The sequence below is a fragment of the Rhinichthys klamathensis genome, unplaced genomic scaffold, assembly GCF_029890125.1.
Source record: "Rhinichthys klamathensis goyatoka isolate OS25496 unplaced genomic scaffold, OSU_Roscu_1.1 h1tg000201l_1, whole genome shotgun sequence".
In the NCBI taxonomy this organism is placed as follows: domain Eukaryota; kingdom Metazoa; phylum Chordata; class Actinopteri; order Cypriniformes; family Leuciscidae; genus Rhinichthys; species Rhinichthys klamathensis.
The window spans coordinates 176,410-191,200 of NW_026606727.1; the positions used below are offsets into that span (position 1 = coordinate 176,410).

The 14,791-nt window shown below is 37.9% G+C and overlaps 1 protein-coding gene across 7 annotated transcripts in view; it reads right to left on the reverse strand.

Moving 5' to 3' along the window:
• Positions 1-14,791, reverse strand: part of sema5ba (sema domain, seven thrombospondin repeats (type 1 and type 1-like), transmembrane domain (TM) and short cytoplasmic domain, (semaphorin) 5Ba) — a 158,505-nt gene that overhangs the window by 53,704 nt on the left and 90,010 nt on the right. For all 7 annotated transcript variants that reach the window (XR_008808199.1, XM_056263159.1, XM_056263160.1 and 4 more), the window contains one exon: positions 14,243-14,288. Coding sequence is in view for 6 of the 7 variants with exons in the window: in XM_056263159.1 (XP_056119134.1) it covers positions 14,243-14,288 (46 nt within the window). In the remaining variant the exon portion in view is untranslated. The remainder of the gene's footprint in view (positions 1-14,242; positions 14,289-14,791) is intronic.

The window sequence follows — 14,791 nt, forward strand, 5'->3', positions numbered from 1 at the left end:
CTTCGGAGTGGCTACAGAAAAAAAGAGACTGCAACCGGACCCATGCGAAAACAAGGATACATATCGGAAGGACATTACATGTAGTCACGCAATGCTGACGTTGTTAACATTAACAATTTGAGAACATTAACAATTTGAGAACAAAGTATAATTTGCACGGTTTTGCGTGATATGATAACTTATAAGCGATTGTTAGATTTAATCAGCGCGATTTACTGCAATGTCAGAACCAGAACAAAAGTGGATGTTTCTTACTAGTTCAGATGACATTTTCCGGTGAAAATTCAATATGTTGGTCATACTTCCAAAAAGAATAATCTGTGATTCTGAATGCCAGTATCCACACCGGCACGGTGACTGACAGCTGCACTCTCTCCTCAAACATTGTGTTCATCCGCGCTGTGCCGTGTCGAGGGTGTTGAAGTACAACTCGCGTAAAGTTGATAATTCCTCGAATGACTGCAATTGCAGATTTCGAACAGAGATGGCGACAGAGGAAAAACGCCGGACTGCAGCTTTAAGCCAGAGATTTTTGTCTTATATCCCCATAACTGGATCAGTATGGCTCAAGTACCCTGTCATAAACACCAAACAAAAATTAGGTATTATTCATATACTGGATTTTATAAAAAATATATAATAAAATAATAACTGTTAAAATAATTCACTTTGTTTCAAAATACAAAAAATAAAACATGGTAATTATAATACTATAATGTGATATTATTATTATTAAAGAAATATATATAGTTTAGTTTCATTTCAACCTGAAAAAAGTTGTATTATTTAAAGTTAAATAAATAATAAAACAGCTACAATAAATCACTTTTAAACTAAAAACAACTGGTACTGCGAGTGAAAAATAGACTCATAAAGTAGCTAACAGTACTCTCAAACTTGAGCAGTTTGAGTAAAATAGAGACATATATGCTAAGAAAGATAAATGACAGTTTCACATCTCTATGATGCTTGAATAACAAACGATGCACTTTTTTTTCATTTAGAATAGCTGTAAAACTCCCTAAAGGGTAGAAACGATGCTGAGATCACAGATGAGCATCCGTTTAGCTTACAAAGCTGTCAAAGAGAGAATCACAGTGAGGCATGTGTGCTTAGACTGTGCAGTCTAATGTGGCTCTGCAATTGTATCTCACTAGTCTAATGAGGGCACCGCACCATGTATGTGCACTAGCTCAGAATACACACTTGGCTCCACTATTATGGCATAATTACTCAAACTTCATCTGTTCTAATAATGGTGGCGGCACCAAGCGCCCTGCCCCTGGCATCCTCATGAAATACTATCATGAATTTTTCATGGAGGGATAAAATAGTTGGGATTATTTATACATAAATTAGCGAGGCACAGAAACAATGCTGGGGAAGAAAATGCATTCTATTCACTTCAAGTATTGAGGAAATGCTAATACAAGCACAAGATAGGGCAGGATGGTGGAGAATTACCCAGTTTGCAGGCTTTGTGCTTCCGTTGATAAGGCTATTGTCTTGGTGGCATATTACAAGTGTTATAAATGAAAAGCATATCATGGGACACTGCACCTGTCCTCAGGGAAGCTTCAAGCACTTGTTACTTATCATTATGAAGACACATTTTCCTTTAGTCAATTTAAAATGAATCTTCCCATAACATGGTGACAAATGAATATTTACAAAATATTCATCAAAAATATCTCACTTAACTGCATCTATAATAAAAACAGAAGATTTGTTTTGTTAATGAATTATATAATATGAAAAATATTAATCATTTAAACATTTACACATCATTAAGAACAAATTTAAGCACATTTTAAAGCAAAAGGCTCAAACTAAACTCAAACCTTCCTTACAGGCCTGGACACTGCGAGCACTTTTTGATTTCATGTAAACTATATGTATTTGAATTAGTCTTTTTTTTCTCCCCTGCAGACATAGTTTTGAATTTAATACGTGTCATCTGTTTTCCAACAATAGTCTTATACAGTATGTGAAACTAAAGCACCTTCTTAAGCATCCGCTAAATGTAAAAAAAGAGGACAAATTAACAGATAAAACAAAGCCTGAAAGTTGCTTTTATATGTCAAACATAAAAATCTTAATCATTCTTGTTGTGTGTAAAAATTTAGGATAAAAATTAAGATCAATTTACTTGAAAAAGATATTAAGACTTGTCTTCAGGAACATCTTTAAAGTTTATTTTTCTTACTCCACTGGCGAATCAAGTCTTATCTTTCACAATTTTGGATCTGAGGTAATGTTTTTTTTAAGATGTTTAAATATTTTACCAGAAACCAAATCGAAAATATTGAATACTAATACTTGCAATGCAGGACTTGAGTTTGCGTGCACACTCTCTTCCCTCCAAAACTTCACTGGTTTGGGAGGAAAATGTCATTTGCATACTCATTAAGGAGGCCCCTGATTAAAGTGAGATGGCTCCACCCCCATCTTGCTGGCTGGAGGTGCGAAGGCTATCCGTCTCATTGGCGGATCTTCAAGGTCTGTGTACTTCAATAGGCATCCCGAGGCACCGCCCTGTTTTGCCCTTTAAAAGAGTGCCCTATTCAAGCAGCCCCATCCCCATTTACCACCGCCCTCAAAGATGTGACATGACTCTCAATACCTTCGCCTCATTGTCTAAGAACGCTGAACCTTACACAAGAGGGCGCAGATCCGCACTCTACCATCTCATCCTACCCTCACGGCATTGGATTTACCACAGCCGTCTCTCTCTCTTCACATTCCAGCACGGCCTTTTTTCCCAACACCATATTCACCATCAGAGAAACAGAGCCAGTGTAGCATGGGGGTGAACACCCAACTCTGTAGACCATGTTTTTTTCTAGGGGCGTGTGTGTGCCCAGGACATGCAAATAAGGAGCCTTTTGAAGGTTCACAGCTGTGCCGTCTGAACGCATTTACTTTAGGTTAGAAAAACACGATGAGAAATAAAGCAACAGGTCAGTGTCTAATGCATAGCTCTAACAATGTGGTTGCACCACAACACTGGAATAAAAGCATGCAAAGTAAAGGCGTATGTGGATGTGAGTGATGGCTTTAATTTAAGAAGGCCATTTTGAGTGAACCCAAATGCCTCAGCGAGTTACGAAACTCCCAAGCAAAAGAGCAATGACCTGACCGACTGAGGCACTACGGCATCGCAGTGCTTTTCTGATACAGGTTTGAGCACCCTTTTAAGCATAAATCTCAATAAATTTGATTAGATTTCTCCTTAAAAAGATAAAAAATCTTTCAAAACATTTTTCAAAAAGGAAAAATATATATATATATATATATATATATATATATATATATATATATATATATATATATATATATATATATTCTGAAAAAAAAAGTCTTCTCACAACTTTGTTTTTCCATCTTGTTTCAAATGTATCTTTAATATTGCTGGAAAACAAAAAGGTCTCATTGAGAAAATTATTTTACAGTGTTAATTTTTTATAACGTTTTTTGTTTTATTGTATTTGACAAAATACCATTAATGTAATAATAATATAATATAATAATAATATTCGTGATTTCATAAGAATTTACTTTTCTACTTCTGCTTTTTACACTTTTCTTTATTATCTTACGGCATTTTGCCTCATCTTCATTATCCTTCAAAAAAAAAAAAAATTCTTTTGTTAACAAACATTTTCGTCAGTCATTTTGTAACAAGACTAACAAGGGAATGCCTGCTGCAAGTCAAGTGAAATATTTTTTTTTCTTTAAAGAGGCATTTCCCGCTGGGTTTCATCGCTGCAGTCTCCGTCTATATGTCACAAATTAGCCCACCAGTGACAAAGACTGCATAAATAATTAAATCTGGGCAAATTGCAGAGGGAAATTAATCATGAGTGGGTAGGATGAAATCAACCCATATTCATCAAACTCTGAGGTCAGAGAGTTGAAACCTGCACCTTGGGCGACCGCTAAAGAGTGATCATATCAAAAAGAAGACGCTTAGCGTTGCTTTTCTTCATTTTGATCTCCAGTCTGGAGCATCCTTTTCCTAAGGCCCCAGCCGTCCCACGAGAGCCGAAATATGAAATATGTAGCGCGCCTCAGAGCTGCCGCCGTGATCCTGCGAGCCTCTGTCAGATCATTAGAATAAATGAGAGCAGCAGCCACCATTGTGCTCATGCATTTCCATCTGTTGAGCCGGATGCTGTTTCATAATCACCGCAGAGTATTTGTGAACACTGAACATATTTCTAACCAAAACAAAACCAGAGCAGAATCTAAACAGCTCTTGTTCCCAGCTGCTATTTGTTCACGTCGGGTACTTCCTGTTTTATTGGTAACAGCTGAAGAGGGCAGTCACCTCTTGATCACAGGGGTCTCTGTCCAAAGCAGCTGTAACAATGTCTACTGAATGCATTCGTACAGAGCGCTCTCATGGTATTGTCTGTTGACAGGGAGCAGAGACCTCTGTCTTGTCAATGCTGAGGGTGGCAGCTCGGATGTTTGCATTTTGAAAATAGACTGACCAGTGTACCTTTCCGTGCAAATGTGTGTGAATTCTGTGTGTAGAGTGCAGTTTTATTGACCTCTGAGGATGGGAAGAGAGACCACAGGGAGGATGGGAAAGATGAGGAGAATTTGTGATCAGCCATACTTTCATGAAGGGATCATTCATCCAGAAGTGATCATTCTGTCATAATTTACTCTCCCTCATTTTGTTCTAGACCTGTATGACTTCCCGCATCATGCATAATACAAAGATATTTTGTAGAATGCTTTAACCACAATGTTTTGGCCACACAATGAAAGTCAGTGGGGTCCAATGTTGTTTTGACTAAATGACAACAGATTTCTTTAATCTTTCAGGACTTTAATCTTTATGATTTCAGGTCAATTGGCTTCTTCTTTAAGAGAAAAGCATCTGACTGGGTTCCTGATGGTGCTTTGGGTTCTGAAATGGGTCAGGACCTTTAAAAGATTACCCATTTTTACACCACCTTTACAGGTCTTGATAGCCAAAGTGAAACATTGTGTATAATGTCAGGGGAAATGGTGATAGAAAAAATCAGGCATGACCCTATTTCGAGGAAATTCTCTAGGTGGTTCATTGTAGAACCACACAATGAAAGGTTAATCTTAAATGCTGTTATCTTGGCCATGCAAAAACCACCAGAAGGAAGGCTGCGACAGCCAGATTAATCTCTCAGTTTAGGTTTACCTGTATAGCTTTTCATTTATTTATTCTATGACAAGCACTGATTTATTACCAAAATCCCTCATACATTTTCAGAGGCTAAATGAAAGATGCCCAGTTGCATGCTAGTGCTGTCTGCCATGACATTTAGGCCGATTTTTAAAAAGAAATGCTAAAGCAAAAGTTGCACACCAAAATTGATGCTTTCCTTAGTAAAAAAGACTAATAATACAGTGTATACTAATGTTCAAATGTTTTGATTTTTGAAAAAAACTATGCTCACAAAGGTTGCATTTATTTGTTGCATACATTTATTTTTATCAATAAAAATAGTAATGTGAAATATTAATGCATTTAAAATAACTGTTCTATTTTAAATCTATCTAAGCATTCTACTTTAATACATTTTAAAATACAATTTCTGTCAGGACCACTATCGTCAAATATGATTGACAATTAGCATACAGTTTGGATTGGCGGTATGGTTCTGTTCTGGGCAAGAACTCCCTGTGCATCCATGCAGTCTAGCATGGAAAAGAGCAGGGGGAGCAGCAATAACCCCCCTTAGGGTAAACAGAACAGAACCAACATTAATGTATTTCAGATGTCTTTAATTCAAGATTTTAAAGTACAAAATTCGAGAATTTATTCTGATTCAAGGGGAATCAGATTGGCAAATCCTGACTGGCGAGAGGAGGAGCTGGGGATGGAGGAGGGATTTTAGCTCCTGAGAAACGCGATAGCTGTTGATAACACTGAAGGAACTTATATGTATACAGTGATAGGCGTCGTATTCCTATAGGTAGACGTGGATCAGCTGATGCGAGCTTGACTAACGTAACCTGCCAGAACTGACGCTACACTTGATTTATTCATGTTGTGCTAAAGCTGAATTTTCAGCAGCCTGTCTCTTCAGTGCCACATGATCTTTCAGAAATCATTCTAACATACTGATTTGGTGCTCAATAAATATTTCCCATTATTAATGTTTCTGCTTAATATTTTTGTGGAAACTCTGATACATTTTTGTCAGGATTCTTTTAAAGAAAAAAAAATTTATTTGAAAGACATGTCTACAACGTTACAAAATATACTGTCACTTTTGATCAATTCAATGCATTCTTCCTGGATAAAAGTATAAATGTCTTTCAAAAATCTTACTGACCCCAAACCTATGAAAAGTAGTATATAATTAGCTTCTAATACACAACAAATGACAACTTAGAAAAAAAGTAGCTGCTACCCATTCTAATACAATTGTGTCCGATATAAAAAAAACATGACAATACATCAAACACTTCCCCACAGTTCACTTGGGTCTATGCATGAACTTAGACCACAAAACTATGAAGCGAATCAGACTGAGCAGTGGCTGGAATCCTCAGTGGCATTAAAATCTTATCCTTTTCTTTCCTTCAGTGTACTATATGTACTTGTATGACACAAAAACAAAGACAGAGAAGGGAGTTGTGAGACAGATTCCACTGAGAGATAGAGGCAGGATGCCATTATGAGTGTGCGTTTGCATGCAAGCGAGTGAAGTTGAGAGGAGAGATGATGGAGACTTGAGATAAACAATGACAGATTCCTCAAACTAACTTACTCCTGCATGACCCATCTGTTTACATTCCGGTCCAGTCGAACCAAGGGCTTCATCTCATTCGTGGTTCCTCTGCAAAAGTGAATAATCCTTTCCCACAGCTCTTCGTCCCCATACATTACATCACATCACTTCACAGTGACCCTGAGGTCAAGCTTCTGGTCGTGTTCCATCTCCAGAAGTTCTGGGCCTCTGATGTGTCAGATCTAATCTTCTCAACATTCTGAGACCCTTGGGTATATCAAACCCTACCATTCAGAAGTTTAGACACAACAGTTTGTTCTTTATTTTTACTATTTTCCACATGTTAGAGAAATAGTAAAGTTATTGAAAATATGAAATTACACAAATGTAAATATAGGAATTATACATAGATTAATTTTAAACAAATCAAATCTCTTTCATATTTATTATATAAGCTTTCCCTTAACATACTCACAAAATACGGTAACACTTTAGTTTAGGGTCCAGTTCTCACTATTAACTAGTTGCTTGTTAGCATGCATATTACTAGGATATTGGCTGTTTATAAGTACTTAAAGCACATATTAATGCCTTATTCTGCATGACTATATTCTACATCCCTAATCCTACCCCATACTTACTAACTACTAATACTTACTAACTATTAATGACCAGTAATTAGGAGTTTATTGAGTCAAAAGTCATAGTTAATAGTTAGTATGCGCGTGACGTCACCGTCGGCCGGAGTGACTGTGGTCACGCCCAATAAGTGGCAAAAAGACTGAGCAGCAGCATTTGTTTTCAGCGTGAATGCCACGAAAAACACTCAGAATACATCTAAAACGGGAAAGAGCTTAGCGATTGACTGTACAACTAGATTTGACAAGAAATCTGAGGTATATGTTTTACAGGCTGCCTGGAAGCTAGAACAGGGACGCAAATGGATCGCTGCAATTCATAGAAACAACTGGACTCCAGGCAGAGAAAGGTGGATTTGCAGTTATCATTTTTGTCAATATGCTGAATTTATGGGTAAAATCATACCCTATATATTGTATTGACAACTCATCAATTAAATATTTACCATCTTATATTCTGCATAATTGGGCGTTTTTTAATAAACAGACAAAAACCATACAATTTTTAGGGCTGGACGACATTGATATAAGTGATCACCCGGATTTAGACCTACCTATATTGTTTTTATATAAAGCGTACACAGGCAAATTCGCTGTATGTATTTCCGCGGCATACCCTCTATACTGAGGATTGGACCCTAATCTAAAGTGTGACCAAAAATTCACATATGTGCCAAATTCTTCAATAAAATAAAATAATTTATTATAATAGTTGATGTGTATGTAGGCACAATTTATATTTGTCTACAAAACATTTCAAGGATTTAAGCATAGGCCTCCAGATCAAAGATCAGAAACTCAGTCAAGTGTATATAAACTTCTGTCTGGTAGCGTAGATCCTGGAAAACTCATACCCTAATACATCTGTCCGACTACGTCTGTGTTTTTGTGAATGGAGAAATTATTCCAGTTAATTTTGCAAAAAAGCATTTAGATGATGGGTAAACCTTTGTTTTTCGGAAAAGCGTGGTGCACGATCATCTATTTTCACATTAGATACAGCCATAATGTAAATGAATAGCCATGAGCATATAAATAGAATACTATAGGCTTTGAGAATGAATCATTCTGATATTTTTCCTGAGCAATTGCATTAGTAAGATATGACAGATTCAATAATGTCTGTGGAGGCTCTGACTGGCTATATGCTGCAGCCACAGTTCTGAGAGACTAAGTTCATCTCACATTGTAAACTGATCTGTGCAAATTTGGTTCATTTGCGCAAATGTGTACCAAAGGGACGGGATCATCAGTCGAGAAGGAAAGAGAAGCTGACAGAAGCTGTGTTTTGAATCTCTTTTCTATTGCTCATGTAATATAACCTACTTGCAGCATGAAGGAGTCTCAAGGAGGTACAGAAAGAGCGCAGTGTGTGGGTGGGACCCAATCACGGTACCTTGGGCTCCCCCATTGTGCCGGTATAATAACGCCAAAATCATCAGATGTTCCTGATCCCATGAGACGGCTGGTCCCCCATGAGGCGGAAGCAGTGGAATCATGCTGCCTCATGCATCCGTTTATATCTTGGGAAAGAGCAGCAGCACAGACACCCTGGACTGATCTCGTCAAAAACACTCTCTCGGGATAGACAAGTTTGGCATCTTGGGGAAAATAAGCCTAATGCTTTGATGATAGTGGTAGTTATATAAACATGGCATGCTTGTCATTCATCAATCGTGTCTATGCACCCTGGGTTGATTCATAATTCAGTAGTTGAAAATAATGATAAAAAAAAAGATTGTCACCATCACCATAGACCCAGGTAAATCAAATCGCTGGAGTTCAAAGTGAGAAGATATACTACAAGTCAAAAGTTTGGTTTTAGATTTTAAGAACTGAAATGGAGATATGGGAATTAAGGAAAGAGTTTTCCTTAACTATCTGGTCCAAAAGGATATACACTCACCGGCCACTTTATTAGGTACCCCATGCTAGTAACGGGTTGGACCCCCTTTTGCCTTCAGAACTGCCTCAATTCTTCGTGGCATAGATTCAACAAGGTGCTGGAAGCATTCCTCAGGGAGTTTGGTCCATATTGACATGATGGCATCACACAGTTGCCGCAGATTTGTCGGCTGCACATCCATGATGCGAATCTCCCGTTCCACCACATCCCAAAGATGCTCTATTGGGTTGAGATCTGGTGACTGTGGAGGCCATTTTAGTACAGTGAACTCATTGTCATGTTCAAGAAACCAATTTAAAATGATTAGAGCTTTGTGACATGGTGGAAGTAGCCATCAGAGGATGGGTACATGGTGGCCATAAAGGGATGGACATGGTCAGAAACAATGCTCAGGTAGGCCGTGGCATTTAAACGATGCCCAATTGGCACTAAGGGGCCTAAAGTGTGCCAGGAAAACATCCCCCACACCATTACACCACCACCACCAGCCTGCACAGTGGTAACAAGGCATGATGGTTCCATGTTCTCATTCTGTTTACGCCAAATTCTGACTCTAACATCTGAATGTCTCAACAGAAATCGAGACTCATCAGACCAGGCAACATTTTTCCAGTCTTCAACTGTTCAATTTTGGTGAGCTCTTGCAAATTGTAGCCTCTTTTTCCTATTTGTAGTGGAGATGAGTGGTACCCGGTGGAGTCTTCTGCTGTTGTAGCCCATCCGCCTCAAGGTTGTGCGTGTTGTGGCTTCACAAATGCTTTGCTGCATACCTCGGTTGTAACGAGTGGTTATTTCAGTCACTGTTGCCCTTCTATCAGCTCGAACCAGTCTGGCCATTCTCCTCTGACCTCTGGCATCAACAAGGCATTTCCGCCCACAGAACTGCCGCTCACTGGATGTTTTTTCTTTTTCGGACCATTCTCTGTAAACCCTAGAGATGGTTGTGCGTGAAAATCCCAGTAGATTAGCAGTTTCTGAAATACTCAGACCAGCCCTTCTGGCACCAACAATCATGCCACGTTCAAAGTCACTCAAATCAACTTTCTTCCCCATACTGATGCTCGGTTTGAACTGCAGGAGATTGTCTTGACCATGTCTACATGCCTAAATGCACTGAGTTGCCGCCATGTGATTGGCTGCTTAGAAATTAAGTGTTAACGAGCAGTTGGACAGGTGTACCTAATAAAGTGGCCGGTGAGTGTATATATACTGTATAGTGGTTGTCGGGCAGAAACTTTGTGTGTGCAAGGCCGCTACTTTTCAGGAAATTGGAAAAACACTTCTTTTTTTTTAATAATGAAATATTGTGTTGGCAAAGTGGATATTGTGGCTTTACAAGGCCAGACACTTGCGTGTGTCATTATATTATTATTAATATCATTTTACCAAAATCAAGCTCAAATGGAGTTACAAGGTTTTTGACCAGCAAATGTCAGACATGTTTTTGATCATCATTAGAATAGCTGCAACTGAGCCAGTAAGTGCATTGTATTATGTTTTCATCAATTTACAGGTTACTATGTTTATTGTAGCTATGTGGGTGCTCAGTTTCTTCTGTCATTTGGCCAAAATCTCAAAGATGAAGTGCTACGAACAGGGCATTTAAGACAGTATTGGCTATGACTCCACGACAAAAGCTAGACTAAGATACTCTTCTCTGCTCCTCAATTGACCCTTCACAGGGAGCTTGATTGACAGGTGATCTGACCAATCATACTTCGCCATCCGCCATTTTGTCCGACAAAGCAGTCAGGAGAGTTAGTAGATTAACATGGGAGGATTTGAACTTGAAAAACGGAATGTACTGATGCCTTTCTGCGGTTAAAACAACATTCCTCCTTATGTTCATTCATGTTTATTTGATGCTATAAATGAACTAGAAGGAAGAGATGATCGGATCACGAGCAGCTTTAACTGATGCTCTACAGCGATCTGTCACGACACATTAAAGAGCCACAAAACGGTATTTATTGTTTAAATTTCTTTTAAAAAAATGACCAAATTTGAAAGGTGAGACTGTTTAATATGTTTAATATCAAAAGTAACCGAAAAGTAACCTGGTCTGTCCTGTCTGTCAGCGTGTTGTCAGTCCGCGATGTATTTTTCACTGCGTGAGAACATGGTGTGTGTGTGTGTGAGAGCAGCGTAGCTTGTCGGACATAGCGACAGTAACTACAGTGGGTCTTTGCGAACGGTCAATTACATAAAACATTAGCCTTTATATATAGTGAGTAAAGAAAACACTCTACTTATTCAAACAAACAGTTCAAGCACAGGCGGTCCACAATGCGAGCAGCACTTCATTCAGGATCGAGGCGGGGTAGAGTTATGAGGTTTGACCGAGAGTTTGAGGATCCAATGGATTTAGGAGGTTTAGTCAAACTCTTTTTAATACTGTTTATTGGTTAAATATTTGCAAAACCCACAGACAGACGTAAAGGGTCACCAATAGTAATGATTTATAAAAAAAATACAAAATACAAAATATGGATATATATAATATAAAAAATGTTGTTTTAAATAATTTCATATGCATGCATACATTTTACAAAACTAATTTCAAGTATTTAAAAAATCAAATAAGAAACGAACTCTAGTCAAGCGTGTCCAATTTTTCACAGATAGTGTATGTTATACCAGGACATTTCCCTTATTCATAGTTTCACGGAAATGAGGACAGCAGGTGCATACCCATGGGTCAGTGCAGTGAATAACTCAAAGGGTAAGAATCAGCTCTTTCCACCCCATCCCAGCTTGGGTAAAGTTGAAAAGGCTCGTCTGAGCTGTTGCTCTCTTCTGCCAACAGACACATGTTTGGCACCAAGACGTACATTTCTGAGATGATCTGGCTTTCTGTCAGCCCCATTACACTCCTGGCAGAGAGATGCAGGATAGCTCTAATGGTGTGGGGAGAAGGACAAAAGGAGGCGAGAGAGGTGGCACACAGGTGGAAGTGTGGACAAAAGTACAGCAAGCAGAATGAAAAGATGAAGAATGTGTGAATGTGATGGGAATGAATGAATGAGACATCAGTGTGCTCAGTGACAATGGCTTATTCTAAGAATAAAATGAAAGCCTGTAATAGAATCTCTTGCTGCAAGATATGATATATAGGTGCTGACACCCAAACAAAAATGTTCATGGTTGCTGGGCGGTAACCAAAGCGGCTGCCAAAAATTCTAGTGACTTTTTCATTGGTTATCCGTAAGTTTGAATTTTGTCCTTGTTTGTATTTAAATGAGCTTTTGTACACCTGTAATTTTTTAGCCCTGATGAAGGCCCGTGCACCGAAACGCATTGGCAAAATAAAGAGCAATATCTTTTCAGCTCCGTTTATCTGACTATTTCGATCTCTCCATTTCGCAAGAGTTGCTGGTATTGTCCCAAAATACTAATTACGGCAGCTTTTGTTATTAAATTAAAATCAGAGCAAATTTCTATAAAAGATCTAAATCTGGAGTAGCTTTCTTAATTTGCCCATAAGATAATAATAATAATGATGAATTAAATTAATACACAAATTATGTCTCTTTAATATCTAAATTCCTTCTAGCAAGATAGCAATGATATTAAAGGAAGAGCAAATGGAGACTTTTGCTTAAGACTCAAATGTTGAAAAAAGTTGTCCTCAATATTTTTTGTAAAAACTGGTACATTTTTTCAGGATTCTTAAACTTTAAAAAACAGCATTTAGTTGAAATAATAATTCATTTTTTTGTAACAATGTCTTTACTGTCACTTTTATTAATTAAATAGCTGAATAAAAGTATTCATTTCTTTAAAAAAAAAAACTTACTGATCCCAAGCTTTTGAATGGCAGCATAAAATTAAATGTTTCTCATCACTGCTATAGAGACCAAGAACTCAAATAAGTCTCAAGATCTATGAAAGTGTGACCGTAGTCATTTTATATGATTTTCCATTTCATGGATTTCCTTTAGTAACACTGACTCTATCTTGGTTTCAATTCAGAAATCCATGCTTTGTGTGTTGTCAGGTTAAATTCTGTCACCAGCTGATTTCTTTCATTTATGGAATTTCCTTTAACTTCACTCTGGTTTCGAGGGTCTCATTCCTCAACCTCTTGCATGTGCCCATTTTAATATTCTCCCCCTGTGTGCTGTTTAGGCAAAGACAATCTCAGAAGCTGGCAAGGTGCTGCTCATCGATTTGGACCCTGCCTCCACTTGTGATGCTCCAGTTACTCGAAATGAAGAAATATCTGCCTTTTTTATTCACAGTTTGGGATCGCCCAAGAGAAATACACAGGCGAAGGTGAAATGGAGGAAAATTAAATTGCACCTAATCCTCTCCACTGGGACAGCGGTGAAAACTGCTACAAATTTAGTAACTCAATTGAAACAAAACACTAGACGCAGACATGGGAATATGTGAATGGAGTGACTTATTTAGTCCCCGTTTGTTGTGCAAACAGATGTGCATTTGGGTATCTAAGGTGAGAGAGAATGAAACTGACTGATACTCCAATTTTATTTTCAACCACAAGCTGCTTCATGCATGAAACATCAGTGGTCTTCGAGTGAGAGCATTCAATAAATGTGTGCATCTCCCAGACACGGCAGAGAGATTACTGGAGGAATAAAAAAGATATATGCAACCACAGGAACAGGTGGGAAAGCCACCACAGTCTCATTTCATTGCTTTATTTAGACCTCAGACAGTCCTGGCTGACCTTCTTGGGCTTTTAGCACCAACCCAGAGTAAACTCTTGGTACATTCGCCCCTTGCTCTCTGTGCCAGACAATGCCACTTCCTTTGAAGTTTGTCCAGGCGGTTTTGGGAGCCGACCCATTAATTTCAGAATCAAAAACCATAAGCCAGCACTCTCTAACACCCTAACACCTTGATAGACAGCCCTAGCCAAAAAGTTACAAAGGCCACATCAAGCAGGAATCATGATCTAGTAGAAGAGAGTGAGCGTTATTAAACACCGTAGGTCTGTATCTTACCTGTATTAGTGAAATGTTGCTTAGATTTAGTCTGAAGAGGTAGTTTCTGCAGACAAAATGAAAGAGAGATTGCAAAAGGTTAGTTTGATATAATCTATTCACTGGAAAGATTCAATGACACATTTAATTCAATGAAAATATGGTGAGAGAAATTTAAAAATATATATATAATTAAAAACAAAAATTCTTGTTGAATAAAATAACTTTCATTACCATTTCTAATACCAGCATAACAATTTGAAACACAAATGGAAATGTGAAGTTAAAATTATTTAAGCAAAATGAATGTAAAAAAAGCATATATATATATATATACTGTATATGTTGTTATGAACTTTGATCACTCTAATAGAATGTGTTGAGAGAGAATCATAGAACATTTTATTGGATATCATACATCAAGAACAGCAATCTTACAGACAGTGATTAATGACTGAGAGGATCAAGACAGGGTCTATTTTATATGATATATAACTGTAAGTTAGTTGATAAGTTTAGGTATTGGGATGGAATTGGGTTGTTATTAACTAACTATTTTCTCTTTGTCTT